The sequence below is a fragment of the Leptonotus elevatus genome, chromosome 13, assembly GCF_054856555.1.
Source record: "Leptonotus elevatus isolate MCC_2025b chromosome 13, RoL_Lele_1.0, whole genome shotgun sequence".
Taxonomy (NCBI): Eukaryota; Metazoa; Chordata; class Actinopteri; order Syngnathiformes; family Syngnathidae; genus Leptonotus; species Leptonotus elevatus.
In genome coordinates this window covers 2,198,513-2,226,474 of record NC_141251.1, presented here as the reverse complement: position 1 = coordinate 2,226,474, position 27,962 = coordinate 2,198,513, and the positions used below count along the sequence as shown (strand labels likewise).

Genomic DNA, 27,962 nt, shown 5'->3' with positions numbered 1-27,962 from the left:
GTCAAGGCTTTTGTCGTTTGTCATAGTCACCAACAGCATGAGCCTGCCAACTCTACAGTATGTATCAATGTTTTCCTTAGAAGACTTAGGTAGTATGTATGATGTATTTATGTGCTAACAAATGAATTAATTTACTGTTTTACTGTCAGGTAAAGAATGTTGAACAGATTACAAGTCAGTAACGTGTTACGAGCCTAATGTCCACAGTGAGGCGACATATGTCAGTTTTTGTAAAGTGCTGACTGTGATGATATGTGAAATTATTTGAAGGTACACAACATATAAATATGAGGACATTGACATTAATCAAACTGTTGAGTCAAATAAATGCTGGAAAGACATAATACAATTAATGAATTTAGACTGCTTGTGCAAAACCTTATTTTTTTTAATGGAAAAAATCTTACATAAATCAAGACAATGGTACAGGAATATTCATTTTTTTATTCTTATTAAAAGTAACATAAAAACAACAATTAAACCTTTTATTATCAAACAATAATAATACAAACGGAATTTAATTAATCAAATCCCTTGTTGAGGTACTCTTTTGTCCGCCTGCAGTTTACAGTACATTTATTCCTTGTCACTGTCAGGAGATTTTTATGTTCTTATTTGTCTTTTTTATAGCAGGTATAAAAATAACATCAATGCTTGAAAAGTATGTTAATGCCTAGCAAAAAAAAAAACAGGAAGGAAGAGTGTGAGTCAGCGTTAAATCAAATACTGTAATTACCCTATGTTTACAGTTGCGTACGTTCTGTTTCACCTTCCTGGCTGAGTTCAAACGCTTCCTCCAATATCACGATTCCATCAGCACTAAACTACAGACAAGACATTTTCCCATGTCTGCTGACCTTCATGCTCAGACTGCAAACATTAGGATGGGACGTCTTATCTTATCTGTTCTTGAGGACTATTTTTTTTGTGCTGACACACTTTCGAAAGGATCCAGAAACTTCCAGGCACCCTCCGTTTTCCTGTCCTGCTTCCTCTTTTCCTGCTCGTCTGCTGTTGTCTTCAGCCTTAACCTCCACTCAGGTTACTCCAGTCCAATCCTCTATGACGATTGATCAACTGTCCTGTGAGTTCAGCGACAGGAGGCTCAAGCATGGGCACTGAATGTGGCATCAAGTGTAAGAACATGGCTAAAAAAAAAAAAAAAAAAAAAGTACTTTTCCAGATGAACTGGAAACGCAAGAAGGCAACGCAAAAGTATTCTCGTCCAATCAACACACTTAAGAATCACTCAGGGTTTCCCTTTGGCCCCGGATATTTGATTCCGCCCAATTACGGGATGGCGCTGCTCAGGCCACTGCCACTCGCAGAAGATCGGAAGTCCTGGCAAATGACAGCCAGCCTGTACACGTTCAAAATGACCACCAGGAAGTTCTTGATGGCGAAGAAGACCAGCATCTGGTGGAAGACGTCGAAGTAGGTCATGACAGTGAGTCGCACCATCAGGAAGGGGCCGTCCTGGATAAACAAGGCCTCCACGATACCCCAAATGTCCGTACTGTGTTTGGTCAGGAGGGAAACGTCGCGTACATCCTGGTCGTCCACCGAGTCAGATTTGGAGTTCACCACTGTCGGAAACAAGCAGGACAAATGTTTTAAATGTTGACATCTTTCCCCTTTGAAATGAATAGAAATGCCATGAATCCATCCCCACACACGCACAAAAAAAATGTGTGTATTTGGTAGGAAAACGAACACGCTATAATATTACACATTAACATAAAGTAATGTCATAAATTAAATGCATAGAATTAATTTTTAATTTTTTTTTTTACATTAATTCAGTGGACATTACGTTGCTCCTTCTGGTGTGTCCACCTTGGCCACCAGAGGGCAGTCTAATACACCCATGAAGGATACGCTCACAATTACTCAGCATAGCTGCGATTATCGTACTCATTCACTCAAAAACGGACTCGTTGGATAAACAGACATTAAGCGCGGTATACATTTTCTACTGGCCGCGTGATGACTGTTTGTAGCCAAAACCACAAAAACGACGGCCCGCTGGCACAAGTCGGACGTTTGAATAAAATAAAACTATTCACTTCGCATCCAAAGGCGAACGCGTGCTTGTGAACACGTCGCACGTACATAACAACATTTTCTGTGTTTACAAGCTGTACAAACAGAGCACACAAGGCCGCGCCCTGACAAATAGGACACAAGATAAACACAACACAATGAGAACCACAGTCGAGTGTTTGGTTGAAGTGCTCTAAAAGCATCGTGACGGTAAATATTAGGATGTACATTATTCAAGAAGACCTTCTCGATTGGGAACGTCACAAGGATGCTTAACGTTGCCATCACTTTTGTTCGTTTTTTTTTTCTTTTAAATGTTATCTTTGAATGAATGATTTAGTCTAGTTTTATTGGAAGATAATTTATTGGAACTGTTTATGTACATCTAAATTCAGAGGGAGAAATTGCCTCTAGAAAAGGCTCAATATGCGCAAATATTTTTACGTATCCTCAAAGGTACTTTATCGATTCTATTACTATGGTGGTTCTTCATTATTAACAGCAAGTACACTCGAAAAACAGTTGGGTCAAAAGTAACCCAATTATGGGTCAAAAATGGACCGATCCAGTTTATGGGTCATTTTGACCCAACTTTCTGAGTTGTTTTATACACAATGACCCAATTTTTTGTCCCAAGTAAAGGAACTTATGCTGAAAGTTCCATTTCTTGACTCAATGTTGGGTCAAACTGACCCAAGTAGAGGATCGGTCCATTTTTTACCCATAATTGGGTTATTTTTCACCCAACTGTTTTTAGCGTGTAAAGATGAATTCCAATTTCTGATTATGAAAATCCTATGTCCACTTTTAGATGATTTAGATTATATTGGGGGCCATATCTCATCAATTCACTTTGTATTGGAGACAAGTGACAACCAGCTGAAAAGTAAAAGTCTTAACGCCATCCCTTTGTTTTAAGTGTTGACATCCTTGGATTATGAATGAAATACGCAGATGAAAGCTATATTTTCACGGAACGCAGTTTGATTGATTTAAATGTGGGGGCGGTGGCTACAGTTCTCTGGCGCTTTATGTTAACAAGAGTATGAAAAATTAGGAGAAGAAAAAAAATATTGTAAATTGAGATATCAAATGTGCAATTAATTTGCGATTATTCACGAGTTAATTATTGAAGTCATGCAATTAATTACGATTAAACATTCTAATCGCCTGGCAAGCTGTCAAACGATTAATCAGATTAATCACATTTTAGAATTTTGATTAATCACGATTAATCGCTTAATTAAAAAGGCTTTTTATCAAAAAAAATGTGCCCGCCAAATTTAAAGAGCACCTGCGCTATGTGTTAATTCGTTCAACATTTAATGTTATGAGGACGTCTTCAACATTTTTTGATCCACTGCACACGCTCCTCCTCCTCTTTTCTTAATCAGTTAATTATTTGCATAATTTAAAATGGAAAAAAAAGACCCCAATAGTTTGGCATGAACGAATATTCTGAATGTCGTACGCAAACGTTTATTAAATGCTTTATTTTTAATGCGTGTCGTTATGTTTATTGCTCAAACACAACCTGCGCTACCTTCAGCGTAACGATCCGCTGTCAGCTGAAGGATCATCTGCGGTCAAAATTAATCATGTGATTAATTTTTCGTGATGAATTAATTAGTTCACGCTTTAACTTTTGAAAGCCCTAATTATTCATTTATGTTTACTCACCAGCCAAATGTAGAGGGAACTGCAACATGCTCCACGTCCATACGGCTAAGATGATATAGACCAACTGAGGACTGTTCTCTCTGGAAAAGACCATTCGCAGCTAGAAATCGTCCTTTTTAGCACTTGGCGCTCGTACTTATTTAGCTCTCATAGCGATAAGGCGCAAAACACCGGAGCTCAGCGTCGCCCCTCTGAGCAAACATGATAAGAGCCACCCACTTGACATCTGACAGCGTCTCACTCGTGAATTCGAGGATGTCGGCCGCCGTGCCGACGAAGATCAGAAGGAGCTGCGAGAGTTCGTCTCTGGTGACGCCGCCCCCTAGGGGCAGGAGCCACTTTCCCACGATGAGGAGAATGAGCAGGATCTGATGAAGAGCGAGGATCCACTCGTTGGAGCACAGCGCCTGGTTGATGTTCTGGAAGAGCCACAGTTGATGATGAGCAAAAAAAAACAAAAACAAGCTCGTTTCTTGGTAAATGGACATCTGGATGTGTTTACACTTGGCTTGGACTGGTGTAGCATGCAGCTAACTGGGTTCACGGGCTGTTCACAAGACTCTGCTGGATGTTATTGAAGCCTACCCCCACCCTGAAAAGGAGAAGGGACCAAGCATATGTTTTCCTTTTGAGGATAAAAAGCTTTCCGAGGTGTATCCGTGACTCGTGGGACACACGGGTGGAATGGCAAACTCACAATTGCCTGAATATTTACTTTTAAAATGTTCCAGTGTTGTATTATCAATTTTATTATCTGTGGTAATAAAACCCAGCAGGATACTAGTATCTGAATGGATTGTTTTTCTTTGTGGCGTTCCCCAGGGATCATTTATAAGACCACTTCTCTTTATACAGATTTTTATGTGCATTTTCTCTCGGCGAATCTTTTAATACCGTAAAACAAATCTTGTTTTGATTTAAAATGTACCGTGTTTAAAAGTATGTTCTGTTTTTTTTAAATATTGCACTAGAGTAGGGATAGACTGATTATCGGTGCCAATATTTGGCATGTTGACAAATATGGGCATGGGCCTTTTTATGAATCCGAAGGCCGCTAAAGCTGGTATCTCAGCTAGCAGTGAATGCTTGCGAACGTAGCGAATTTGGGGTTTTCATCAGGAATTGTAAGGTGGTCACGGACAGTTTTTACTTGTCGTAAAGACATTTGGAACATATTCAGACAATTTGTCCAGATCTTTTGAAAAGTTTTAAGAACCCTGACGAGAACACCAAATTAGCTACATTCGCATGCGTTTGTCGCTCAGTGAGATGCAGGGAACTTTTCATTTATGGATCTATTTAAATTTCCACTTTATAAAAAAAATAGGAACGCCCTATACTTTTCATTGAAAAAAGATAAATAAATGAAGGAATGATGTTGAAATTTTTGAGAACTTTATTCACGGTAGAAAACTTTAAGGATCTATTTACTTGCTTAGTTTTTAATTTAGCTTAACACGTGCTAATGAACCTGGAAGCTCCCTGCAATTTTTGTTGTAATTTTTTTAACAAATCTGTCAATATAGTTTAAAAGAAAAAGTTTTTTTGTTTTTTTTTACACTTATATATCGACTTGAAATATCGGTTATCGGCCTTCTTGACTACTTCGAATCTGTATCGGTATCGGCCTTGAAAAAACCACATCGGTCTACAACTACAGTAAAGCAGCGTTTCTGACCCCTACGACCTTAATTGCACCATTCAACTTTTTCCTGACTTTTCCCGACTTTTCCCAACGGATTCCGGCCAGTCCTCCTGAGAAGGCTCTTTGTCTCACCCCCCTCCAACGGTCAGCTCTTGCCTGAGACTTTTGAGACGTCTGCTGCTGCATGCATTACGTCAACACTCGCATCTTTGTGCAATGTTCCTAGCGTGTTTATTCTCCCCGCACTGCGAACCCAATTTGTTTGAGATTCTAAAACTTGAATGCAGCCAGATCTTATGTCAAGTCCGTGTTGATGTAATTAGCAATAGATTTAGCAGCTTTTTTTTGTGCCTCTTGACTCGGGACTGTCAGCGTGTTGTTGACTGTCTGTGTAAGTCTGACACAAAGTTGGGGGTGGCGGCAGCTCAGTCGGGAAGGTCTTGGCGCTCAGAATTTGGCTTCGGGACCAAAAAGGCGGCTGCTTCTGCTCTCTCAATAAGTCCGTCCGTTGTGGTTTTTATGGGTAAATGGTCTGGAGTTCTTTGAAAGTTGACTTTTACAGCTTCTTAACATTCACATATCTCTCTTGGAGTCCGATGATCGAACCTTTAACCTTATTTCAGTTGGCGTAAACCAACTTATGCCAACGGTCTCTACACATGTTGACTGGTTGCTCAAGAAATGCAATCGTCTGTTACGATTATTCCTCACCAAATCGGAGCTTTTGATGATCTAAAAGGGAAATTTAAGGTTTTTACAGCTTGTCACTCGAAACCGCAAATTTGGGGAATTCAACAGATACGTATTCTGATTGTCTCGTTTGGGGATAAATCAACATTAAAGAAATGCTGATGGAATATAAACCCAGTAGGGTACTGAGGTCAGCTGACTCGGGTCAATTAGTGGAGCCCGGAGTTCCAAGCAAACATGGTGCATCAGCATTGAGCTGTTATGCTGCTGTTAGATGCCCAACGGAACTAAAGTTAGCCCCAAGTGTAAATGCTTTTAAGTCCAGGTCCAAAAATATGCTTTCCCTTCCTATGCCATGATTAAAGTCTTGCAGAGCATTTTTACAATCATTTCTTCCAAAATCATGTTCTTGTTTAATTTCCGTGAACTACTTTTAATCTCTTTACCGTGCTGTTAAACGCCATGAGTTCTTCAGGTTTTTTTTTTTTCTGTTAAATGTCTTAAATTCTTTTGCCTTTAAATGTTGTATTTTATGTGAATGTGAAGAACATCGAGATACCTTATGTATGAAATGCGCTATATAAATAAAGCCGCCTTGCCTAAATCCACGAGCTGAGTCAACTCCTAACATATAAATCACGAGCGGCCTGTGGTCAGTCTTCATTTTTTTGGGGGGGAAGACTATATGCAGACTGATGACACCAATCGTGTGCTTAAGAGTTTTTTGTTTGTACGTGTGACAAATTGGCTTTATTTTTGGCTACTGTCACGACTCTGAATCCTGACCTTGCTGAGTCGTTTTCCAATCGAATCAGAAAATCATCTTGAATATGTCACTCATCATCGCGAGCTAATAATACACTAACGTGAAGTCAGCTTCACCTCAAGGTAGTTCTGGTATGTGAGGTTTTCTCCCGTGGTCTCGTTGAGGGTGATCACTCGTTTCACGTTCTCCCACGAGTCAAGCTTCTTGCACTGCAACAAACAAGTTAGTTAGTTAATACCTTATTAAAAAGGACATTTGAGACCAAACGGAGTTAACGACAACCGATCTGTCATAAGACCTGATGACTGTTTGTCACTATTGACTAAACCTGTGACATCAACATACGCGGTTCTAAACTGATGATTTGTGATATTTGGCCACCCAACAAAAAAATGACACATTTTGGCTCCTGACCTCAATCTAAGTCATAATAACAGTAATTAGACCGTCCTTCCAGTTTCTATAAAACTTGCCTTCAATAAACGTCATTGATCAACTTGATTAGATAGATATTTTTAGAATTCAGCACATTTATATAATTACAACAATTTACTGTTTGCCGTTTGAAATCCAACAGGTGAATTAAAAGATTTTCGATACAAAAAAATAGATAAATTGTGACCCCTAATAAAAAAAAATCTTTCCACCTGGCATGTTAAAAAAACGTAACTCTTAAATGTGTATAAATATTACAATGGTCCCAAAAACGTATTTATATGTTTTATTTATATTTATGTATTTATTTTTATGCTCGAGCATACAGATGGCTTTGATGCAACCTCTGACCTGAAGGGGTCGCTTAAAGCAATGGTAATTATTACAAAAAAACGGTCAGCAGGTGGCAGCAGAGATGAGCCAGGGCTATGTTGCAAATAGCTCTTTCCCCTTCTGGATATTCACAGATTTGTGAATAATGATGAAACTTACGGAACGGAAACAGATACAAATATACTTTTTTTTTTTCTGATGATAGAAAAGACTCTAATCTTTCTTTTGGTAGGTTCCATGTTTTTATAGCAAGAGAACACAATATTCTGTGGAGCAAAGGGGGTTGCTTCAGTGAAAATGGCCGCGAATGAATGACTTAAATGTAAGAAATAATAACCATATCATATTAAGTAGACAAAACCAGCAGTGAAAGAGATGAGATTAAAAAGCCAACACACTCAAAGTCTGCACAAATATGTAATACATATCATACGTATGAAAGCGATAGTCAAGCAAAGTAATGAGGTAAGTATGCTTAGAAATTGATGATTGGGGCGTCATTGGCCACTTTTTGCAGTTTCAACAACAGGTGAAGGACAAAAAAAAAAAGAGAAAAGAAAGGTGTCCGTCATAATGTGATGTTTGCTTCTTACCTGAGGGTCGCTGGCTTTGTCCTGCTGGTAGTGCAGCTCCAGGATCCAAATGGAGGGAATGATACTGATGAGGAAGAGAAAGATCGGAGGGGAAAACCTGAAAGAGAACAATTCAAAACACACCATGAGGACGCACAACGGGAACCAATGATGTCATGCAAACAAACATTCACATCGTGTGGAGCTACTTTCAAAGTTACTTTACGGCGCTCCAGTCATCCCCTTAACTTCCGGTTTAATACGCGTTTGATGTATTCATGCATTTCAATACTTTGCTTCACATTCAGATTCAAATGCAGATGAGGCACATTGAAGGTCTACGTCAGTGCCGACAATTGTGTACGTACATCCTGCCTTGCAATAGTTCAGGGAAACGCTCAAGGAAAAAAAGCTTTCCTCTCCTGGCTCTAACATTTTGCTCACCTCATTCAGCAGACTATAATTTGATGGTAAATCATGAGAGAGAGCATCTATTTTGGTATACAAATATTATATGTTTGACTTTTTTTTTTTTTTTTTTTTAATGTTTGCTAAATAGACTGTAGGGATTCTTCCTGTATAAATGTTGATGTCAGAGGAGTGTGTGTTTAGTGATGTTTCCTCTCTTGATCTGAACCCAGCCAAATTGATTGATTGATTGATTGAAAAAACAAAAAATGCATACTTTTAATGTGGTATCAAAAATGAGTTGTCTTCACTCTTCAATACCATATGTTTAATCACATAAATCCAATCCATTCTTGTTGTGAAAATAAAATGTACAAATCACCCCCTGGCTACAGTCATCCAAATTTTGAATTTAAGTGATTTCTTTTTTTTTTCTTTCTTTCTTTTTTTTACATCCGTGATCATGTCCTGTTTCTCAACATCGTGCTTTCATGCGACTAAATAAAACAATTAGTCTGTTTTTGTAGATACCAGGACGTCTATTTAGGGCAGGCTTTTGGAAGGGGAGGGGACCACCCTTGTCCTCATTGTCCTGATAAACAATAGCAGCATGCAAGTAGTAGCTTTACAGCAAGAAGATTGAGTGAGATGAGAGCCGAAAAAGCGTCTAAAATGCGCCTTTTTTTTTTTTGCATTTTACCATTTGTAATCTTGTCCTTTCCTCCTCTTCAGCGTGACGATCATCTCCAGCAGAAGCGGCAGGAAGAGCAGCGTGAGCAGCCAGAAGATGTTGTCCCCCTTCACCCACGTCACCCGCCACACGCCCGCCAGCGCTACGAAGAGAAAAAGCACCCTGGTCACGATGGCGCACGTAAACTTCAACACGCTCAGCATCATCTTTTTTTTTTTTTTTCTCCCCCTTCTCCCTCCTCGAGACGCCGGTACAGTACAGTACGCACTCCTGACTGACAAACTCCACATCCAGGATAAACTTTGTGGCACTCGCACGAAAAAAAAAAAAAAAAAAAAAAAAAGGGGGGTTCAAATTTGAAGCTCCACCCCGAGTGGGAGTGAGAATGGGGGCTGTTGCATGAAGCCGCTCGCGCTAGAATACACGACACCGCTTGCCTGGTTTGATGTTGAGGATTATTCCGAGACAGCAGTTTGGGGAAACTGCGTTTGCAAAAAGTGCCGCGTCCGCACGAGGGCGCCAAAGACCTCTGCATGCTGCGCACTTACTTTCAATGTGCTGCTGCAGCTGTCGGCTAATCCACTGCTCTGAATAGATGACTGGATAGCCGAGAGGCCGAGACTTTTGAAGTCGCGAGGCCGCCATATTGCTCCTCCCAAGAAACGTTTATGGAAATTGGAGAACATTTGAGATAATACTTAGCAGAAACAGCATGATTTCTGATGTTTTAATTTGTTAAACATAAACAAGAGGACTCGAGACATTTACAACTTGCCTTACATGTATAAATTATATGCTTCATGATGTTTACATGAGGAAATATTATATATAACTATACATATATAGATATATAAAATAATTATAACTGTAATTCAACAAAAGATGCCTCTGCCAAATCTAATATTGAGGTCTGAGGAACTGAGCAATAAAAGAAAAAGGGGGTCTTCAAAGCAGCACATACCGTCCACTTAATTATTTATTCAACTCAACAGTATTTAGGCAGTGATGTTTTTGTTCATACCACTAGAGGGAGCCCGCGAACCAGCAGTGGCACTCGTCTCGCACAACACACTTGACTACAGCATGAAAATGACCTGATTGCATGTTGTGTCATTTAATCTTTTACGCAACACATGCAATAGATTGTGTGTGCCTTCACTTTCGATACTTTCATAAGATTGCATAAACCAATCAGCTCGTGCATAGTCTCAGCAGTCATAGAAAAACCTTATCAGACATTCTGAGCACATATCTCATTATCTCCCATGTGCAGGAAGTCGCTAGCTATGCAAAGTCCACACACACACACGCGCGCACACGCACGCACACACCCACCCACACACACACAAACACACACGGTGCTCATGCTGAGTTGTATTGAAAGAAGCAGGCCCGGCCAGACTGCCAACGGAGGCGGGAGAAAGCGACAGGCCAGCCCCGAGACCTTGGATCCGAGACAGACTTTTCCTGTCTTTGTTTCATCGTCATCATCATCATCATCATCATTATCATTATCATCTTTTGCGTCTGCACCAGCATAGTACAAAAGAGAGTTGGCGGCAGTAGTGAAAATAGTAGCAAGAAAAGGTCACTTCCTGTGTGATGATGATGGTGATGTGTTGTCTTTTTATCCCAACAGGTGGCGCTCAACACCACATGATGAAGGGGCATAACTTCCCAAGGATGTTCCAGACAAAAAAAAAAAAAAAAAAAAAAAAAACAGGTTCCAACTGGATCCCACGTGCCGGTTTACTTTTGGTGAGCACAAGTCACATTTTCCAAAAATGATGTTATTTCTTTCTTTCCATATTCGAGCAAAGAAAAGCTGCCAAATTCATTTGCTTTCTGGATTTAATACAGCGGACCACAGAGATGGCCCACGAATAGTGATAATCCAACAATAATTGACATTATTATGGGGGGGGGGGGGGGTCCAACATTTCTTCTGTTTTTGCTATTTGCTCTCTCTTTTCTCATTGTTTATTTCAGGAGCAAACAGTATGTACTGTTGGTGTCTTTTGTTTTTGCTTATTTCTCTTTGTTTCCAATTTTATGTTCACGTGTTTTTGTTGAGTTTTCTTTTTTACTCGTTTAAAAGTACAGTGTGTAGAATCTAGCGATAGCGGTGAACTATTAATTAATAAAAAAAAAAACCATGAATTCACTTTAAAAACCCACATGATTTTATTAACATGCAAAAAAAACCCCACATTTTATCACATCAACGTATATTTTTTTTAATATAATTGTGATTCGTAGGTCGAGGTCGTTCTTACAGGAAAACGGACATGTTTCGCTGCCATCTTTCTACTACAGATTCCCAAAGGACAACTTTGCGAACCCAGTTAGCCCCTGGTGGTGCTTGTAGGAAATGTCGGACGCAAACGGATCGATGGTGGTCATCGCTGAGTCTCCTGATTCGGGCTGCCGCCACTTGCTAGTCCGCTCCGGCTAACTCCTGCTCATTAAAAATGTAGGCACTTTGGCTACATAGTGACATCTAGTGGTGAAATTGTGCACACTGTCCCTTTCACACCAAGCGGGCAGGTTCCCAAACTATGACCCTAAAGCTGTTGTCTTTTGGTTTTGTTTCTTGCCCTTGCTCTTTTTTTTTTTTTTTGTCCCCTAATCAGTCACCAGGAAATAATATTGCTGTCATCTTTTATTATTATTATTTTGTTCTCTCTGTTTTGGCTAATCCAATATGTATATGTATATATATATATATATATATTTTTTTGTTTCCAGGGTCAAAAGTGAAGCAGGTGTCTCACTAAGCGACCACACATTCCCCTCTGCATGTTCCCAAAACGCTGGCCTGTGCGCAGTCACACATGTCAGGCATTTGCAGTGCAACAAATTGCACTTGAAATGGGTAACACATGACTCATTCTCTCTCTCTCTCTCTCTCTCTCTCTCTCTCTCTCTCTCTCTCTCTCTCTCTCTCTCTCTCTCTCTCTCTCTCTCTCTCTCTCTCTCTCTCTCTCTCTCTCTCTCTCTCTCTCTCTCTCTCTTACTCTCTCTCTCTCTCTCTCTCTGGCTCTCTCTCTCTCTCTCTCTCTTATTCACTCTCTCTCTCTCTGTCTTTCTCTCTCTCTCTCTCTCTCTTACACTCTCTCTCTCTCTCTCTCTGTCTCTGTCTCTGTCTCTCTCTCTCTCTCTCACTGTCTCTCTCTCTCTCTCTCTCTTACTCACTCTCTCTCTCTCTCTCTGTCTCTCTCTTACACTCTCTCTCTCTCTGTCTCTCTCTCTGGCTCTCTCTCTCTCTCTCTTATTCACTCTTTCTCTCTCTCTGTCTTTCTCTCTCTCTCTCTCTTATTCACTCTCTCTCTCTCTTATTCACTCTCTCTCTCTCTGTCTTTCTCTCTCTCTGTCTTTCTCTCTCTCTCTCTCTCTCTTATTCTCTCTCTCTCTCTCTCTCTCTCTCTCTCTCTCTCTCTCTCTCTCTCTCTCTCTCTCTCTCTCTCTCTCTCTCGTCTCTGTGTCGACAGCTGCAAGCGGCCAAGCGCTTATTAGACAAATATGATTCCGAGCAGCCAGGCAGCGAGGCTCATCAAAGCTTTTCCAGTGTGGAATCTCTGACAATAATGAGATTTTGTGTAAAACAATATTGCGTTACCTTCATTTTCCTTTCTATCTCTCCCGACCTTAAAACTGGGAAACCGCTTGCATATTCTGCATTAGCAATCAAAACAAGAGGCTATTATGCGACACTGAGCTTCAACAAACCCCACCCCCCCCCCCCCCCCCAAACCGACCTCTTCCTCTTGGCTCATGTTGCCTGTGCGGTAAACAGCCCGCAGATGTTTTACATTGATATTAACAAGTTTTCATTTGTCTCCCCAGCAGAAGAAGCGCGGGGATTAACTTGACTGTGCACAGCAATTTGGTCGCGAACAGCGAGCGGCTTTTCGCGTAAGGTCGTTCAGTTGTCTCGGAGTAAACCTGCCGTCGCCATAGCAACCTCGAGTGATGACTAAATTGCCTTATGAGAGGAGATAAATCGTTAATGCGCAGAGGAGATTAGTCATATATGATAATATGCTTTGAAAAGGATGCTTTGATTCTTGCCCATTGAGATCATCACAGTTATTTCAAAATTAGGTTTTTATATGACAAATATGTTTTGGGATTTTCCCGCTCTTTTCTCCTTGTTTAATCCCAGTTTCCTCAGTCTGGTTCCAACATGTTTTGTGATTGATTTTGGCTTTTTTTCCCCCCCCTTCCAACTTACTTTTAAAATCAAATAATACCATTTCATGCCACTTTATTTATATAGCATGTTTAAAAGACAACAAAAAGTGACACCATAGTGCTGTACAAAAAAGTAATGAGTAAAGTAACTATGTAATTTTTTTAAATCGATTAATGAGTAAAGTAACTACGTAATTTTTTTTAAATCGAGTAATCAGTCAAGTAACTAAGTTACTTTTAAAATCAAGTAATCAGTAAAGTAACTAAGTTACTTTTAAAATCAAGTAATCAGTAAAGTAACTAAGTTACTTTACTGAAGTCTGTTGGGATGGGCTTCAGCTCACCTGTGACCAGGATTAGCCGTCTTAAAAATGGATGGATGGATCTAAATACTGAAGAAATGTATCACAAATTTCACATAAATTTTTTTCATTTGAATCACAAAAATGTGTATATATTTTTTTTTTCAACACAGCACCATCTGCTGGATCTAGCGGGCCACCGCCCCAAGAGGAGATGCGGGTCGGTGAATCCTGCGATCACAGATGCTGACATTTATGAACGACAAATTCGCCCGCCCTGCTTTGAAATGCGGGCAGGCGGCTCGCGTTGCGTTTTAATGGATCCCTCGGATGCGGCGGTGACGCGGCGAACCTCCGTGAAAACACGTGTACGACTGGCGCGCGGCCTGTAAGTCAATCGAGCCGCTTCAATCATTCTCATCTTTTTCTGCTTGAAGCCCCATCGGACATTTACATAAATCCATTATTCACGCTTCTAATCCCCGCCTCAGATGGCGAGATATGAAATGTAACTGTATGCAGATGGCGGCGGCAGCCAGACGGCTTAGTTTGTTTGCGCTTTGCACTTTTCTCATCCCGCTCATCTTTTTTTTTTTTTTCACTTGCCATCGCAGCAAAAAACAAACAAAGCAAATATGAAAATCGCAAAAGGAAGAACCACATCTCAAAAAAAGGCCTTTCATAACAATGTAGCTGAAAGTGGCGAGACGCGTGCATTGAGTCGAGCTGGCGATCGATTACGACGGCGACGTCACGTCCAATCACTGCTGCATGTACACGGGCCAATGGCTGCACACAAACTAATTGGCTGGCCAATCATGTCATCTTAAAAATGAACACAGTGAATAATATGCTGATTTCAGAGATGGGCTTTTTTTCATTTTTTTTCAGGAAAAACAACATTTATTTGACACTTTTACCAAGGCTTGAAACCGTAACCCGATCTTGGAACCTGACTTTAAAAAGCCTGACTTGAAAACTAAGCCTAGCTGCAAATCATAGTTCAACTTAAAACCTAACCCAGGGTCGAAACCTTAACACAGGCTTGAGATCCTACCTTGAAACCCTAACCCTAGCTTCAAACCCTGACTTGAAAAGCTAACCCTACTTTGCACCCCAACCCATGTTTGAAACTCTATTTTTGAAACTCTAACCTGTGTCTGAAACTTTAACTTTACTGTCTGAATCCTAAACTTGAAAGGAGCTATAAATTGGAACCAAACTCATTCTAGAAAAACCCTAACTTTATCTCAAAACCTTATGACTTAAAACTGAATCCTTATATGTAACCCTAACCCAGATACGAAACTCAACACAAAAACTCTAAATCTCAGGCTTAAAACCTAAACCTGTACTTGAAACTTGAAACTTGAAACCAGGCTTGAAACCCTACTTTAAAATCCTAACAATCTTTTGAAATACTAACCCAGACACGAAACCCTACTTTGAAACCCCAGTCCAGGTTTCGAAACCCTAATCCAGGCTTGATACCCCACTTTGAAACCTTAACCTGTAATTAAAACTTGAATTCAGGCTTCAAACCCTGCTTTAAAACCTTAGCCATCTTTTGAAATACTAACCCAGACTTAAAACTCTACTTTGAAACCCTAATTTCAAATCTTTCCCCTTTTTGGAAGCACTAGACCTGGTCTTGAACCCAACTTTGATACCGTAATCCAGGTTTTAAATCCCCGCATTGAAACCTTCACCTGCATTTGGAACTTGAATCCCGGCTTCAAACCCTACTTCAGCCGTGCACAAATCTCTTAGTGCTCAATAAAAGCCGTCACTCGGTCACGTGATCCAATTTGATGCGTGTGAATTAATTTTGCGCTCACGCCGCGTGTCGTCCATTGTCATGGCAGCCGAACATTTTCCTTTCCCTCCCTCCCCGCGTGCGTGCGTGCGTGCGTGACAGTTTGCCGTGATTGAGGTCACATTGCGCCGTGAATTATGCAGCAGGCCGAGCGAGTGTGTGTATTTAGCCGCGTGTGTTCTTTTTTTTTGATGTTGCGGCAAGGTTGGCGGGATATCGCCCGCATGCGTGTATGAGCTGCGGCCTGCGACGCCCCCCCGCAGGAGGCCCGCAAATAAGCGACGGCGACAGAACCGGAGCGCTGATTAAAAGCGGCCCCTCTCGCTCGTCTTAATTGGACCCAGAAATGGAACGGCGCTTTCTAATGAGTCAAGAGGCTAAAATTAGTCGCCGCCGCGCATCGCTCACGTGATCGCCGGTTATCTTCCACTAAATGACATGTGGCCTACCACACGGGCTCCAAACTGGATTCTATGGCGCGTGTCTATTGTTTGTACTATTTCATGCATTTGCTAGCTAGCGTACAATCAGAGTTGACATCTTTTTTGCATATTGCGATTAATAACCGATTCATACGAATCATTTCTAAACAGCACAATGACACAAAAATCATGGAGGAAAATAACAACGAAATAGACATCGGCCCACTGTGCATCTGCCCGGTGCGCCAGATGGCCAGTCCAGCACGGGTCCTAAACTATAACTTGAAGCCCTACCAGGCTTTAAAACACTCATTTGAACCCCTAACTTAGACTTGGGACACTCGTTCCTAACGCTAGCCTTGTCCCCGAACCCTACTTAGAAACACTAACCAGTTTTTGAAACCCTAACCCAGTCTTAAAAGCCTAAACTTGACATATTTGAAACCCCATCTTTGCTGTGAATGCTAACTCTGCAACACTAACCAGCATTTTTGAGCCCTACCCAGATTTAAACCCAGTTTAAAAACCCTAACCTTTGTTTGAAACCCTAAATAGAATCAATAACCCTCTTTTAAAAGCCAAATTTTTTTTTTAACTCCAACCCAAGCTTGAAACCCCACACCTTTTTTGAAACCATAATTCACATTTAAAACCCTAATTTGAAGTGATTTGAAACCGTAATCAGTGCTTGTAACCCTAATTTGAACCCCTAATTGTATGTGGTCTTGAAATGCTAACGCAGCCTGCATTTGAAATTCTAACCCAAGCTCATTTGAAACCGTAATGTTGTCTTGCAACCCGACATGCAACTCATTTCCTAGGATGGAAAGTTGAACTTCAAACCCTAATCCAAACCCTGTTTTGAAACCCCAGCATTAAACATTAAGTCTGGCTTGAAACCTTATCTTGGAACTTAACCAAGACTTCACCTTGGAACCCTAACACAGGCCGAAAATCATAGATTTTGTCTTGAAACTCTAGCCCCTACCTTAAACCAAAAATTGGATTTTTAATTTGTCACCCTAATCCCGATTAAAATAAAATTCTTAATGAATAAATAACATGAAATAGAATGCAAGCATGAATAATGAAAATAACATTTTCTCAGATAAGAAAAAATGGTGGCGGAGCCAGACTTTTATTAACTGGGGGCGGGGGGGGGGTCAAGGATACTTGAGTGTATCCAAAGATTATGCCAAATAATTCGTTTCATAAAAAATAATTTCAACCGGAGTCTCTAAATGTTGAAATATATTTAAGTACATATTAAGCGCGCAGGAGATTTTTGCCTTTTTTAACAGTGTACAAAATGTACAAAAACATTCAAAGTCTATGAACAATTCACTAACTTGAATGAAATTTGCTGATGATATGTAAAATCATTCGGCACCTGCGGGGTCCAATCACATTTGGGAGGGGGGGCCAGTGCCACCCTGGCCTCCCCTCTGGCTCCGCCAGTGTCACCAACCATCACAAGATGAGCTATCGGAGCATTTCTGCGAGTTACGATAATAAAGCATGAATTTTGTTATTGGGACGTCCCTCGTTGAAAACAAACCTCCAACGCATGCTCAAGATCGTTATCGTGTCTTGAGTCTACAAAAAAAACAAACATTTGATTTATCTGGCTCCCACAATGTGCGTCTTTTTTTTTTGTCTTTTCCAAAGAACAACCTCCCAAATAGAACAGCACAATAAAAGCAGGCTTGTTAGCAACATATGAGCCTGAGGTAAGAGTCCCACGCGGGCTTGCATTTAAAGGCCGCTACTTTCTCATCCACCTTGGCGAGGGTTGAAGCTCCCTTTTCCAAAACTCACAGACAAAATAGCCCCCCCCCCCTTCCCCCCCCCCCCACGTTCTCGTCAATATCCGCACGGAGATTTTCGACGGGCGACATGCTGGAGTGCTGCCATCGATTTAAGCGAGTTCATTATGGAGGCCGCCATTCGCAATGGCGAAGGCAACATTGATTGAGCCGCCAAGACGGCAGTGAGGGAAATCAAGAGCAGATAACGCTAAGAGGACTTACGTCGGACGCAACGCTCGGCGGGAATAGCAACGCTGTTGTCCGACACGTTTTATTGCGGTCGTCTTCCGCCAGCGGCGTGTGAATAACGGTTCATTAGCCTAATAGCGTAATTGCACAAGTCATTTTGAACTTACTGTCAAAATATCAATAAAAGTACTAAAGTGCTTGCTCGGTCTGAGGATTCTCAGTTATCCAGGTCAAAGGTTGAATTTTGGGGGGGGTTTCAGGTTATCTCTACTTGAGCATTTATTTTTGTGTTGACTTTTTCCTTTACTTCATTTCATTTCAATAATTTATTTCATTCATTTGTTAAAGAAAAAAACAGACAATAAAAACAATATTCTTCATTATTGAATGAAAAGGAGCAGAAAGAAGACACGTTTGATTGTTTCTGCCCCGTTTCTTCCCAGAGTTCATTTAATAATAATAATAATAAATCAAATTAAATTGTGACAGCTAATCTCAGTCTTGAAAACATTGAAAACAATCCTTCTACTCCTCGTCAAAATAGGTTTGTTACTTTTTCTCCCCAGCCTCTGCTGATGTCGCCATGATTAAAAAATACATAAAAAATAAATAAAATACATAGATGGAGTCAAGTCAAAACAAAAATATTTCTCATCCATGGCCTTAACAGTTTGAAATTGTTGGCTCTAAGAATGATGTGTGGCGAAAAGTGCAACAGTTCGCCGTTTTATTTGAAACAGCACATACAAGTACCAATAAGGTTCCTCAGTTCACATTAGCAAAGCTGGGTGAGCACGTTTTGATAGCATAAAAATCTAACCTAAATTTAGCTAGCGCCAATTTAGCTAGCGCTAGCAACAACATCTGTTCCAATACTTATGCTCACTTGAAAAATGGTTGGGCTATCTATCTATCTATCTATCTATCTATCTGTCTGTCTGTCTGTCTGTCTGTCTATCTATCTATCTATCTATCTATCTATCTATCTATCTATCTATCTATCTATCTATCTATCTATCTATCTATCTATCTAATTTACTCTCGCAAATTATGTCAAAGGCGGATGAAAAAAAAAACGTGTTGCATAATTGCCAGTGGCCTATGTGCGTGCACGTGTACGCGCGCATACTCATGTGTGCGTGTGCATGACTTGTAGAAAAACAGCGCCGTCATGTGGACATAGTGAGTAGCGCATCAATAAATATTAGCCAATACACAGTACATCATCCTGTAATTAATAAAGAGGCAACGTAACACGCCTCACAATGAGGTGTATAAATATCAAAACACAAATATCCAACATAAAATAAATGACATATTATTAACAGCCAGTTATATTGATATATGGCCTTTATATGGATCGGAGTGGGAAATAAGTGTGCTAAATTTTAATATGAGTGCATTTTATTAGTCAATCGGGAGGTTGTTTAAGGTTTTCTGACTGACACCAATTGCAGCAAATATAAAGCTGTTTATTTCCTGGTAGGACAATAAAATCGAACGCGTTGCAATGGTGGTGAGAAGAAAAAAAAGAGAGCATAGAACATCACGAGTCTCTCATTGGCTTTTGAGGAACCATTTGATGGCCTTATTAACTTTCATGTAACATTGTTTCTTGTCTACATCAACTGTGTGTGTGTGTGTGTGTGTGTGTCATTATGTGAGAAATGGGCTTTCATACTCACTCTCTTTTACGCAAGTCCTGGAAGGCACATATACGGGCGGCGCTACAAAATACGTGTATAATCGACGTTAAATAGATTTTTCGAGGCAGATAAATTGCGGTGAGTCACATTTAGTATTTTTAAGTAGAATAATATTACAATTGGTAGGATATATCACAAAATGTCTCGATTTGGGCGTGATATCGCGCCTACATGGTCATGTCTGTTAATAGCAAGACTACAAAATGAGCATAACTCTCAAAAAAACACCACGTCACGAATCAGACTACCAGAATACTTTGAACCACATCACATTAAGTCGAAACGACACATTTAAAATGGCTCTTCAAAGTAAAACGGATGCTATTTTGAAGTCCCTCGCTGTGTGCACCTTCCAGGACCTGCGGCGATCCATTCAAGCCAGCAAGTTTGGAGAGCGTGTTGAGTTGAATCAATTCATAACGTCGCGATGGAGCCGAACTCACTCAAGGTAATCATTTGATTTGATTTGATTTTTTTAAACGCCGCGGAACCCGACGGATTTTTATCCCGCTTTTCACCTCGGCTTCCTCCGCGAGGTCGACCCGCATCCAGAACGCGCCGCCAACCGCCGCCAAACTTTGACATTTTATCATCCGTTCGGCGTCGGTCGCATCCGCGTCGAACCAAAAACGTCGGCGTCCGTTTAACGGCTATTAATAGCTTTTAGCATGCGGGGCAAATAAACAGACGAGCGAGCGTGAGTGACATGTTTGTTTAGCCGCTCGCTTATTCGCCTGTGTTCTTTATTGTTTTTTGTCTTTTCTCTCTCTCTCCACAGTGGGTGGGCTCGTCTTGCGGCTTACACGGACCCTATATATTCTACAAAGCCTTCAAATTCGCGAGTCGGGACGCCGAGGTTCGGATCCTGTCGCTGGGGGACTTTTTCTTGGTGCGCTGCGAGCCGGACGAGCCCGTGTGCGTCGCCGAGCTGCAGCTTCTCTGGGAGGAGAGGACGAGTAGGCAACTTTTGTCCAGCTCCAAACTTTATTTCCTACCCGAGGACACTCCCCAGGGACGCGGAGTCTCCCACGGCGAGGTAAGGGGCGAATATTTATTCATCAGCGGCGGCTTTAATTGTCTCCAGCCACCCCCCCACCACCCCCCCTCCTTTCCTCCTTCTCTTCCTTCCCTCCCTCCCTGCCTGCTCCATTCCGATCCCTGGCATATTTAGTGCATTAATTAGTTGGCTTGGCGGTGTGTGTGTGCGCTTCGCCGTTTTTCCCTCGCCATTGTGCTGCGTGTGCACTTGCCGAGCTTTCGGCGTGGGAATAAATCCTCGTACTGCGCTTGAGAAACATGCATTATGCATTTTTTTTGGTGGACGTTCGTCGGGCGGAAATTGCACAATAGATGCTCATTGGCGTTGCATGGTTTGCAGATGGTGTGATAGCGACGGGTGTGCTATGTGTCATGTTTAGATGTTTGTACGTAAGCGGGAACACGGCGTAGTCTTATGCATACATTAACCGTATGTAGGGTAACGTCAGACCTCGACGTCGTAAACTGGGCTTTGCGCCGTCTGTAATGTTTTTGCGTCGTATGTAGGGACTGTCGTAATGGGAGGACCACCGTCTTCTCTGGTGGTGTTGTTTTTGCCCCACTTGCGAAATTGAACATCGTTTGTCGTATGTCGGGACGTCGGCGTCGTATAACGAGGACACCCGCCGTACTGTACAGTCAGTCAGTCATCCCTCGTCATATCTGTTGTGGATTTTTCACGATGGAGGAGTGCGTAAAAGAGAGAATGGCCACAGTTTGGGATCATAGCACCCTCGTCACCCACAATGTGCCTCCTTCTAAGCAGAACTATCTTACACAACTGTTGTTGGGTAAAGTAAACATCATTAGCTAAGTTTAAGGTAGCCTACAAGAGCGAGTTAGAATGGATTGTAATCTCTCTGCGGGTGGTCAAGGTTAGACATAGCACTTTTCGTTTTTTTTTTTTGAACAAACGGTAACAAAAGAAACGTGTAACATGCACATTTATGCACTCACCACAACAGCCACAACTCATTGACACTCACGGACTACAGATGGTTTTAGCGTCATATGTCAGGGCCTCTCGTCCATAAACGTTGAACCTTGGAGTCGTACGTCCGGATAATCGAAAACGGAGGTGCCCACGGATCGGTTGTATCAAATTTATTTTAATCACGGGCTTCATTAGCGTTATGGTTTCCTTCAGAGGGCCGTTCACTGAAAATTATTTGAATGTATTTTGACCTTATTGTATTTTGACATATTGTCAGGCAGAAGCGACGCATCTCCAAAATGGCAACTTTTTTCTTTGATCATAAATATAAATTAAATTAAATATAGTAAAATTGTGTTGTCGCTGCCAGTTGTGGACATCAAAGTCTGCGCTCGCCTCGACCAGACAAAAATACTAACAAGCTAACATGGTTACATCATCTTCAAACGCTCAAAGAGCCACGAGTGATGAAATCAACAAAACAATGAGAAGTGTCGGTGAAAATCATGAATCTGCACACTAACTTTGTGGCTGACCAGTACCAAGTACAGACCAGTACAAAATATACATGCCAAAAGAATTATTTTCCCCGTATATACATTATAACTGAAGTTTCCAACGCTGTGAAAGTGCCCTGAATGCACCATTTAGCTTGCATAGCATTAGCGACTAGCAAGTGTGTAGCGTATGTTATTCTGGTTTTTTTTTTTTGTCCCTAAGCGTCCTTTAAGCTGTTTAATGACACCCCAGTTGGAGTTAACTGTAAAACTAAACACACGACCATAAGAATGACATCCACTGTATATTTAAATACAAAACATGCTTTGTTTTTAAAACAGATCCCATTCAAATGCTAACTGAAAGTGAGCTTCAACTTCTGGAGTGTTTTTCCTTGAAATAATGAATATTTGATAATAACCATTCTTAGTTGTAAACAAGTAAGAATGTTATTATTGACACACAAATCTACACAATAACCTTGTATATACTTCATGAAATTAGTTGATAAGGTCATATTATGGACTTGTCACTCAAAGCAGAGTAAATCTTAATAGTAAAAGTTTGTTCGTGCGTGCGTGACTCCCATTGAAAAGGAATAGGGTTTTAATTTTATGCATTATATATATTTTTCCAAATAATCGGCAGTTTAATCGGTAATCGGCTGGAATTGGCAGCCTTGTTGAGTACATTGAAATGATATTAATGATATTAGCTCAATATTGATTCCTGGTATCGGTCATTACCCGAAAACTTTGATTTTGGTTCGGGTTTTCTGTCAAAATGAAAACAAATCCATTCAACAAGAAAACAAAAGTTTGCTTTAGCGGTCCCTAGAAAGTGATGTAACGGGCCGGATGTGGTCCCCGGGCCTTGAGTTTGGCACCTGTTGACTGGAGCCGACTGTATTTTTGCGGTTGAAACAATTGGCGTTGGCACAACGTGGAAACATTGATGTCGGGACCTTGTAAAGCAAACCCCCCCCCCCCCCCCCCCCCATACTGTACTGATGTTTTTTGTTTTGGCTCTCATATTGCAACAGCACTTTAATGGACCTCCTCTGCATGCACATTCCTCTTTCTCTCCCTCCTCCTTCTTTAGCCGGCGATTCTCTTGTCTTGTTTATGTGTGCGAGCGTGGCACAAAGAAAAGCCGTGTTTGTACTCGAAGTCTTCCGCTCAAGGTTTACTTGCATTCTTTCCTCTTGAGTAATAAGCGCGCCTATCACGTTTCCCTTTCATGAGAAACATGGCTATTTATGGCCCCCGCTGCAGCTTACACAAGCCATCGTCTTTGTCGCTCCGTTGCCTATTATGAGCGCCGGGTGTCATCTCGGCAAGAAGAACCCAGCTCACGTTCCTCCCCCTCTAAATGTCTTATTGGCCTTTTAACACGCCGCAATTATTTAGTCATCACTTAAAGGCCCACTTGTGCAATATCTTCGCCTCGCCACTCGCGGCGTTGCTACAGTGGAAGCTTTAACGGTCCAACGCAGACATTTTCAACCCACCCCCTCCCCAATGGGGTATTATGGAAATAATCTTTTCCATGGTCAGACTGTCACCATAACACCCGGCATTCTTATGTGTACAGGCAAGTGTAAAAAGAATGAACTCCTGTTTATAGTAAAATGGAAAATCTGTCGCCAGCATGAACAACGTTGTTATTCTGGCGGTGCGCGCCAGTGGTCGGCCAACTTGAGGAGATTGAAGGGGGAAAAAGTTACGTGGGTAGAAAAAAGTTCATTTTGCTAATAAAACCTCAAACATAAACAAAATAATAATAAAATCAAATAATAATAAACATGTTTTTAATATGTTAGAATTAATCCTCAATAAAAAAAAAAACCATGTATATTAAATCTACATGTATAAAGATTTAATTTAGCATTTTTTATTTTATTATTTACAATGGATTATTTATTTAATGATATAATTAGGGCTTTCACAAATGAATTATTAGAATCAATTTATCCTATAGATTCTTCAAGCGATTATTGGGTATTCACCCACACTTGGATTTTTTTTTTTGTGTTGACCAATTTTTTGGGTTGATTTAACCTAGTTAGCCGACATAAAAAAAAATTTTTTTGGGGGGGGTAGCTTAATCCAACAGATAACATTTAATTCAATAATCAAATCATAATTTATGCAAATTTTTTAAGTTTTATTTATAATTAATTTAATTACAATGAACCTATTATTTGGTGTATATACAAAAATGTTTACTTATACAGAAGGAAATTGCAATTTTTTGAGAACAAAGTTGACATTTTGCAAAAGTTAAAGTTGTAATTTCCTGAGGGAAAAACAATCATAATATTCCGAGAATAATGTGCATTGATAAGAATAAAGTCAAAAGATTTTGCGGTAAATCGTATTATGGAAAAATCCCAAATTTTAAATGTGACAGGGAATAAAAAAAAAAATATGACAAAATAAATGCGTAAACTTCTTGATCATAAAATATGAACGTGAACGTGGCAATTTGCGGGCAACATTTGTGAATATGACACGAATAATCATTTCTGATCCATGAAAACAAAAGCAAATGCGATGGCAATCATGAGGCGTTTAAGAGATGACACAGAAATTCCATTTGCTGCTCTGCTGTTATCATCACAAACACAAAAAAAGCACAAGCGGCAAAGAATGACTGGACGTCTCTGCTGTGACATATTTTTCCCATGATTTGATGACGTGTGCGTATGAAGTCAGCTGACATTCCCGTCGGCGTGCGTATGCTCGTCAACTATCTTATCAGCCTCATCGGCTCTGCCGAGCCAATACATTTGATGTGGACACAACAAAAGAGAAAATAATCCTCCTCTTTGAGGAAAAATGATGACCAAGCAAAAAAAAAAAGAAAAACAAAAAAAGATGATGTGATGCCAAAAAGCAATTTCCTCCCTCTTCTGGCTTAGCATGAATTATGCAGCATCTTGCATCACACGGCCTTCTCGCTTTGAAGAGCATTTTTTTTGCATGCGTGGGGGTGGTGAGATGCGTTCAAGTGCATCCAGTGAACGGGAGCTTTCTTTACTCTCCGGAGGGAAGCGGCGTGGTCCCGGCAAGCTGCGGGAGGCCTTGGCGACCTTCGCCGAGCGCTGACTTTGCACCGCGACGCTAATCTGAGTCAGCGGCGAGCGTTTACAGATGCAACGTGTAATCCAAAAAACAAACATTAGCGAGCGAGCGGGGGAGGGAGGGAGGGAGGGAGTGAGGGTTGGGAGGGGAACCGAGTTTGCCACTGTGGGAAAATGTAAACACGGCGAGGAGGAATGACATTTTGTAGCTATTTGGAAGCTGACATTTTCTCACAATTGGCGTCCGTGAGGGCGGGTTTTAATGACGTGCAATACTTGGAGAGAAAGTAGTTAAAAGATGATTAGTCGAAAAAAAAAAAACGTGATATTAATTTCATCAGATTATAATTGATGATTCAATCAGTCGATATGAGCTCTTTTAAAATCGTCGGTTGCCCGTTGCTGGGAAATGAATGTTTATATTACAAAAATAATGTTCTGATTTATGAGATTCAAAACCAAAAGGAGAAAAAAAAAGCTCTGTTTGTTCTCAGTGTGCCCGTGTGGGAAAATGTGAGGACGTGTGTTGGAGGAATGACATTTTTAGCGTCCTCGCGAGGGTTCGATTAATGGCCAACGAGTCGCTCGCTGGTGTAAATCTGTAACCCGGAGATTCGCCCGCTGACCCCGCGTGGATATCAGCTTGCGTCTCACAGGAAGTGAGCTACATTCTTTATTTTTTATTATTATTATTTTTTTTAATTGGCCATTAATGAGGCACATGAAAACAATTGAGCCGCTGATAACGAAACTTGCTTAACTCCACAATTTCATGTAGAAATTAGTTTCTTGGTGATTTGTATGGCAGTGGACATTTTGTTTTTACAAAAAAAAATGGTGGTTTTCTTCACATTTTGGTATTTTTTCCTAATATAATAAATAGCTTGGGACTTGGATCATATTGGACTTTAATATTGGCTCATATTGCTTGCACTTGCATGACATTCAAGGGAAAAAAAAGAAAAGCAAAACATATCGGAGTTGGCCCAGTGTTGCGCTGAGAACTAAAACCTTGATTTTGTCACCTTTAGTTCTGCACTCGCCATAAAAATGATCAATATGGAGTTAGCTCACTCGAGCGGCTTTTGTAAAAACACGACATCGCCTTTGTTTTTCATTTGTGAAGTGCACCAGATCGCACTTTTATCCAAGCAAGTCACCACAATTGGATTAGCGCTTGACTCTGTGATGTCATTTCCTGCCCGTTTGTTTCTCCTGCCGCCTTTTGTGCTCTTTTTGCGTGTTCTTTTTATGACCACCCGGTGACCTACTGCGCTTGTGCTTTTTTTTTTGCTTCTGTCATACAAGGTTGGAGGTCAGATCCTTTTAAAGGCCGTCACAGCTGGGGGGGGGGGGGGGGGGGGGTACGAAAAAAGATTGACTGCAGCAGTGCCAGCCTGAAAAGATTAGCATACAAGTCAGACGATTACGAGAGTGAATTTGTGAAATACTTGAGAAATAGTTGCCAATTGGTGAAAAAAAAGGGAAGTGAATGAGAAAACCAGACTTGCTACGAGAATACTGCAGTCACATTATTATACATGACACTGAAATACTAGTAAAAAAAAAAAGTCATTTGACGAGGGGAAAAAATAATTTACAAGGAACAGAAAGAAAGAAACAAGTGAATGATTAAAAAAAAAAAAAATTCTAGAAAGAAATGAGCAAAAAAATCCAAAGGTTATCATAAAAATCTATATTTTATGATGGAAAAATAAATTGTTATTGAGTTTTACGAGATAAATTAAAAATGAGAAAAAGACTCCTTATTTCATCAAAATAAATGCAATATCACAAAAAAAAATCTCAATATTATAGTTGTAAAGTTAGAATAATTAACTTGTATAAAAGAGTAGATACTGTAATTTTAGAGTAAAATTGTGATCTGCGAAATCATTTGTAATATTGGGGAAGAAATGAGGAAATATTTTGTTGAGTAATGAAATTGTGAGATTAAAAAATAGTATCATTACAGATAAACTATAATTTAATAAGGCTAGCATTTAACTTTTCAGAAAATAAAGATGTATGACAAAGTACAATGATGCACATAAACGTGTCAAGATGGAGGCAGTTGAGCAGAACAAGCAGTCAAACGGTTGCTGTTGTCGTGTTTGTGTAAATATTTGAAGGAGTCCGTCATCAACCGAACCGCAAGTTTTTTTTGGACAAATATTTGTTGCTATTAGCCAGACGTCATATGTCGTACGACAGCGGCGCTCGCGTTAACGTAGTCGTTATGAGTGACAAGTTGACTTCCAGAACTTTCACGACGCCTTCTTGTCAACGTGGCCTCAATTTTCAGTTTGTTCGCCAGCCGCTGACGGTTTTAACACGAGCTAACTATCAAGTCCATGGGGGGGGGGTTATTCTTCATTGCATGCCAGGGGCCTGGCCAGCCCTGTTTACCGCCCCCCCCCCCCCCCGCCACCACCAGTTGACCCCCCCCCCCCCCCGCTCTTTAAACAGCCTTTTGTGCCAAGCTGCTGGGCCGTTATGACAAACCCGCGGCCGGGGGCCTCTCCAGGCAGGCGTTAACTGACGCACACGCTCGTGCGACGTGTTCACAAACGGATGACGGCGCACCAGCAAAATCGAAATTGGGTTACAAACCCTCATTCTTAAAACATACGGCAAAAAAAACTCAATTGAAAGCAAAATATATTTAAAAAAATAAATAGATAAAATTAAATAATATACATTAAGA

General features: G+C 40.7%; 2 protein-coding genes and 1 long non-coding RNA gene across 4 annotated transcripts in view; 2 read left to right on the top strand and 1 right to left on the bottom strand.

The window, feature by feature from the left end:
- The first annotated feature begins 6 nt into the window (after positions 1-6).
- LOC147163446 (uncharacterized) lies at positions 7-10,967 on the top strand. The gene is made up of 3 exons (XR_015096787.1): positions 7-57; positions 9,305-9,443; positions 10,903-10,967. It is a non-coding gene; the product is annotated as an uncharacterized LOC147163446 (long non-coding RNA).
- On the bottom strand, positions 433-9,545 carry LOC147163447 (transmembrane protein 26-like). 2 transcript variants are annotated; one of them, XM_086093157.1, is made up of 7 exons: positions 9,273-9,545; positions 8,186-8,282; positions 6,941-7,033; positions 3,943-4,142; positions 3,724-3,803; positions 1,518-1,586; positions 433-1,416 (listed from the first exon to the last, which is right to left on the bottom strand). In XM_086093157.1, exons 1-7 carry the CDS (start codon positions 9,467-9,469, stop codon positions 1,250-1,252), a joined length of 903 nt encoding a protein of 300 aa, XP_085949283.1. In that variant the 5' UTR covers positions 9,470-9,545; the 3' UTR covers positions 433-1,249. The 2 variants fall into 2 exon arrangements, with proteins under 2 accessions (XP_085949283.1, XP_085949282.1); XM_086093156.1 differs by having other exon boundaries at positions 433-1,586.
- Positions 10,968-20,071: 9,104 nt separating the features above from the next.
- Positions 20,072-27,962, top strand: part of arid5b (AT-rich interaction domain 5B) — a 103,654-nt gene continuing 95,763 nt past the window's right edge. The window contains exons 1-2 of the mRNA XM_086093651.1: positions 20,072-20,148; positions 20,479-20,736. Of these exons, the coding sequence (XP_085949777.1) occupies positions 20,128-20,148; positions 20,479-20,736 (279 nt within the window). The 5' untranslated portion in view covers positions 20,072-20,127. The remainder of the gene's footprint in view (positions 20,149-20,478; positions 20,737-27,962) is intronic.